The 5,906-nt window shown below is 42.8% G+C and overlaps 1 protein-coding gene across 1 annotated transcript; it reads left to right on the top strand.

Moving 5' to 3' along the window:
* The first annotated feature begins 936 nt into the window (after positions 1-936).
* Positions 937-4,869, top strand: PLAC1 (placenta enriched 1). Its single transcript, XM_017653688.3, is given in 4 exon segments — positions 937-968; positions 4,197-4,306; positions 4,309-4,417; positions 4,419-4,869. Coding segments are annotated over 4 exon segments (702 nt in total).
* Positions 4,870-5,906: the final 1,037 nt, after the last annotated feature.

Below are 5,906 nucleotides of genomic sequence, written 5' to 3'. Positions count from 1 at the left end.
GAGAGAGCAAACTTTGCTGCAAATCAAAGCTCTGACAGTTATATTTCCCTGAGATAATTGCATACCGCTTTGGAGTTTCCTTTTCCCCTGTTTCCTTTTGTTTTGACAACAAAGTTCTGGGAAAACAATATACAATTGATAACTCTGCTGTCGTGAGTATACTGCATTTTAAAAATAAATAACTGTCCACCCAAAAAGCTTCCAGGAGCCTATGGAGTGAGTTCTTTTTCGAAACTGTTCCAAAACCAGATGTGGAAATGTTTAGCTAATTCTCCTCCCCACTCCCCACGCAAAGTGTTCATATGTGTCTCTAACAACATCAGGGATGGGGAGGCAAAAGTCCAGTGTGCTTTCAGGGAGATTTGTGTCACGCTTCTCAATTCCGTCAGCAACATCACAGAACTAACTGGGACTGTAGCTTTTGTGTCTTTTAAATTTAAGAGTCTTTTCTGCCTGAGATTAAACATGCCCTGTGTTTAGGCCAATATTCAATCTCTTTCTTGTAAGACATTGAGAAACAGAGTTCGCATTTCCAGAACAAAACATTTCATGATTAAAAAAAAAAGTTAAGAATGTATTAAGAATTAGGCTTATTAAGGAGTTCTTGAAAAATAAAAAGGGAAAGAGGAAAACCGCTCAAGGAATTAATGGAAAATGTATATGCATAAACCACCGTTCAGAAAAACAGAAAGCTGCTGTGTTCTGTAGCTGCAAGGGAAGGAAACATTTTGCATCCAGGTGTCATTAGCAGCTCTGCTTTTGCCCGCCTCTCTGTAGGTCAGTTCAGGACGATATGTACCCATAGCTGAGCCCTGCTACGCTCTACAAATGCATCTAAGCTGGTTGCTTCTGGAATACGGAAGGGACAATTTGCAGTCAAGTCAAAATGAGGCTATGGTAATGCAAACCCTGAGACCTGCTCTCTAAGAGTCCACCATGTTCTGGAGAAACTGGACTGTAGTCCTAAGGTGAGCACTCCCTTCTCGGCACTGATTTCTTCCCAGTGGTCAAGTCCCCTTAGTGCTGAGGATTCCGGGAGACTTTACATAGGGTTCTGTCCACAGCTCCCAGGATGCTGTGCCCAGCCCCCTCTCTGGGTAGAATACCTTCAGTCTATCAGCCCTGTATAACCTGCTCTTCTTCTGACAACCCTTCCCAGCTCCAGGCCTTCAGCCTTCTTGTTCCTCTGCTCCCAGAACTGAGAGCCCACTCTCTCCCGCCCTTCCCAGATCCCATTCTGCCAGCACATCTCTGCTAGAAGTTGGAAAAGTGAGCTGATCTGATGGATTCACGCTGTGCTGTGAATGACTTATAACCACCCTGCAGTGCACACATACACACATCCTCCACCCTTCCCTGGGAATTGCAGGCAGCAGGGAAGGGAGGCTGCCCAGTTGCGATGAGCTGTGCTCAGCAAAAGGGAGGAACTCCCAACGTGTGGCATTGAACCAGGGTCAGGGAGCTCATCAGCAAGGACATTCTGCTCTCCTCCAACTCTCCCAACTCTCACCTAAGGGATGAAGTCTTAATTGTGGGTCCTCATGGCTTGAGTTTTAAGTGTTCTCTAAGCTCATTAGTATGTTGTCACAGACATAGGCATCTCCATTTATTGCTCCATTGTGTGGCACTCTGCCTTGGCTATAAGAAAATCCAAGGAAACAGAGTGTGTCCTGAGTTTGGAGATTTGTACTAAATGAACCCCAAACACAGTAATATAAGTAAACCCCTTTCTTTAAGACTGACTCAGTGCCGTGTATTTCAAATGTGGACATGGGGTGTGAGGTAGTCCAAAAGGGTTGGTTGGGGGACAACTGTGTTGTTCCTCAGAGAACCTGGGCCTTGCAGAACTCTGTATGGGTCACCCACGAGAAGGAGGAAGAGAGTGGAAGACAGAAAATGGGATGGGTTAACTCCCTGGGCAAGAACACAACCTTAAGCTTGGGTCTCAGTACTGGGGTTTGAACAACAGAAGTGGAATGGAAAGATGATTTCCCTGGGCCATGCCAGGAACTACTCAAAGCGGAGGTTTTCATTCAGGGCAAATGGGTCCGGGCTGTGGGATGACGTTCAGGAAAGCAAGGCGAGAAAGGGAGAGGGAGAGAAGAGCACTCCCAAAGCATGCTCAGGAGGAGGGGGTCTTCATGAGACCAAGACGATCGTGCAGTAGGGATGCAGTGATTGTCTCAGCTTCCAGAAGGCACTTCAGCAAATATGCCTCATTCCGGAGCCAGTGCTTTGTTTACATTTAACTGTTGAGTTATTATCCAGGACCAGCTGGCATCAGAGTTTTTGGGTGGTTGTTGTTTTATTTTGTTTGTTTTGTTTTTGGGGGGTGTAAGAGGGTCAGTTTTTTTGTTTGTTTGTTGCTGCTGCTTCTGTTTTTGCTTTGTGAAAAACAAAGAAGCGGTCTTGGGAGAGACATTTCAGAATGAACGAAGATGAAAGAAAGGAGCCCAGTAGACCCCTTAGGCCCCTCCTTATACCCCTGAGAGAAGGAGGAGTCATTAATGAAACAGTGAGATAGCAAGACCTGCTCTGTACCAGTGAGATCAACTGCCTGCTCAGGAAACAAAGCATTTCTTCCAGGCCAGCGCACTTTCCTAGTGGGCTCTTAAGCCACGGTTTCCATTAAAGAATTCAGCAAATTCATCAATATCAAAGAGAAAGAGCTGCATTTGTGCAACTGGGGAAAAGGGCAGGAAAGAAATGTCTTAGGAAACTTTTTACCACAGTACTATGCACATAGTAGGCACTCAATAAATCTGAGTCAAAGAATCAATTCATTTACACAGGAGTTATTTGACTCCTCAGAGAAGAAAAGTGAACCCTTCACTTATGCATATGCATTTCCTTCAAAACTTCAAGCACTTTTGTATTTGATTTATGTCATTGTCACTTAAAATCAAACCTGAATTGCACAATATTTGATGATATTCCTCTTCCTTCCTTCTTTCTTCCTCTCTCCCCTCTTCTAATACTGGGTTTTAGACACTTGCTCTTAGCACTGTTCTTTTTCTCCTCACTGCTCTGCCTGCCACTCTTTACGAGGTAAAAGGCAACAGGGCTGGGAGGTGACCACAGACCCTCCTACTGAACAAGAAAACAAATTAAAAGCAAGTGAAAAGAAAAGAAAAATGTAAAGCAAACCATATGATTCAGTGAGGGGCAAATCATGGCCACAAAGGAAGATATTTTGGGAGATACCTTGCCACCCAATGCATTAAGTGCCCACCCAAAACTCCCTGTCTTTCATATGGGGCCTTTGAGTAGTTTTCGTGTATAATATCAATAAAAAATATATAAAAATTAAGAACCAATACATTTTTGTTTCTGCAATTTCACTATTTTACCCAATGTCCCATTTGATGTATCAAGGAATCTACTGAGCATAATGGCTTATGATGCTTCCGCTAGAATTTATGAACCATCCATTTAATCATTTGAAGTGACCTTGTTGGAAAAATTTCAGTGTTTGGTTGCCAGGAACAAAGTACATTTTCTTCTTAGTTTTTTATTTAATTAAGCTTGATGATAACCAAAAAAGGCAATATAGAGGGGTTTACTAGTATGGCATATGGGAGGACACAGGGTACCCTAAGGAGGGAAGTGCTACCAGCTTGAATTAAACTGTATTTCCAGTCACCTTATTTAATGTTTAGCATGAAAACAGTTTTGTTTTGGTTTTTTTTGTTGGGGTTATACACAAAGGGGATGCCACTCCTGACCAGTGTAGACTCTCATTCTACATATAAGGGGTAGGTGACTTATAGCAAAAGAGCATGATAAAGTGGCTTAAAGAATCCACACTAGTCATCCATAAACACATGAGTTCCAACAATGAAATCAAAATTCAGTTCTTTCTCACAAGAATGTTTTCCTTTTCTTTTATTCAGTTTCATTGATGTATGGGTGACAAATGAAATTGTAATGTATTTGAAGTGTACAGCATGGTGATTTGACCTATGCATACATCGTGAAAGGCTGCCGCCATCCAGTTAATTGACACATCCATCGCCTCACATACTTACCTTTCTTGTTTCTTTTTTTTTTTTTTTTGGTGAAAATATTTAAGTTCTACCCTCTTAACCTTTTTTAAATGCCTTAAGAATGGCCTTTTGTTTTTAAAAAAATGATCATGTTTGAACTTTCCATAGGAAGTGACATGATTTGCCTCTGTGTTTTTCTGTACTCTAAAGGTCCTCACCAGACAGCTTCCTGTTGCCTGAGAGTCATTACCTGATCAGCTACAAGGATAAAGTTTTCGAGTTGATGGGAGGGATGGCCATCCTCAGCCCTCTGTTCTCACCTGTTGCGGACAAAGTCCAGTGACTGTATTGCGCTCTATTGATTGGTTCATGGTCACCGTACACCCCTGCATATTGAACAATGACCTATACATACACTTGGGCCTCGGTTGCCTGCAACTACGTTCAGTCACATGTCTACCAGTTCACCTACTGTGTTACTGAATGCAGCATCGGGGCTACAGCCGTCCCTCAGGACACGCTGATCTACAGCACTGACATGCACTATGTTTCAAAGGGTACCTCTTCTAAGTACATGATCCCAGTGTCCTGTGCTGCCCGTCAGCAGGCCCCAAGGCTCACTATGTCCTGCTCCGTGAATGCAGCCAGCGAGACAGCAACCACCAACCAGAATGGTGAGACATGCTATGAGGTGTTCACCTTGTCACAGTCCAGCCAAAGGCCCAGCTGTGACTGTCTGCCATGTGTCTTCAATGAAGAATGTACCCAGGCTCCACATTACCAAGCAGAGGCTCAGGAGGACTGTGCTGTGCTGCCATCTTTCTTTGTAGATATTTCTGAGGATTGGTCTGTTCACTCAGATGATCTGATGGAGTCCATGTGATCCCCCGGTTTGCAGTCTCCTGTAGATGTTCTTTCTAAAATTAGTGTATAATATTTACTAATATCAGACAAATAAGTGCTCTTGAGTCCCTTTTATAAGTGCTTTTGAGAAAGGGCAGCCCATGGTAATGTCATGAATAAAGCTTTTTTTAAATATCATTTTTAAAGAAAAAAATTGTTTGATGGCATAAAAGTATCAGGTGGTCATTTTTATTTAGTGAGAACATATACAGCTTCACTAGGGCCCACGGTTCTAAGTGCTTCACAAACATCAGTGCCTGGTCTCTTCAGTCTATGGCTTATCTCTCTGTTAAGGTCCCCCCACTGAATCCCTCCTTCTTGGTCCCCGTTTCACTTACTCTCCATATCAGTCAACTGAGCACTGAGCCACACACCTCCTCAGTTTGACCTATGGCAGTATCACTTTTCATTCATGGATGGTATAGATTGCACTACTGATTTATAAACCACCAATGTTCCTAAGAATCAGTCATGTCACATCTCACCAATGAGATGATAAGCTCCTGAGGACAAGGGTTGGATCTCACACTTTAGTCACAGGCTGATAAGACTTCAAAAGGAGTTTTGTTCCCCAACTTATGCGATCAGAACATCTCCACCTGAGTTTGGCTATCCATTAGCTTTCTCAAAGACTTAGAAGGGAAAGGGTAAGTAAATTCATGCAACAAAGATTCACTTAGTGTTACTACATTCCAGGCACCAATCTAGGCACTGAGGATAGGGTAGTGAATAGAAACTGAGGCTCAGAGAAATTAAAGTCACACAGCTAGTAAACAAATAAACAAGTAAGCAAAGAGAAATTCAGATAGTGATAAATGCCACGAAGAACTTAAAATAAGCTGATGATAGGAGAGAAATTGGAGAAGGGGGTCAGAGCAGTCAAGGAAGCCCTCTGAGGACTCAAAATTTCAACTGACTCTAATATGAAGAAGGAGCCAGCCCTGAGATAACTCAAGAGACAACATTCCAGTTGGTAGAAGCATAGCATTTAATCCTCACTACAATCCTGAGAGAAGT

This window comes from Manis javanica, chromosome X (assembly GCF_040802235.1).
Source record: "Manis javanica isolate MJ-LG chromosome X, MJ_LKY, whole genome shotgun sequence".
NCBI classification, from domain to species: Eukaryota; Metazoa; Chordata; class Mammalia; order Pholidota; family Manidae; genus Manis; species Manis javanica.
The sequence above is the reverse complement of the archived record's forward strand: the minus strand, read 5'-3'. Positions and strand labels throughout refer to the sequence as shown.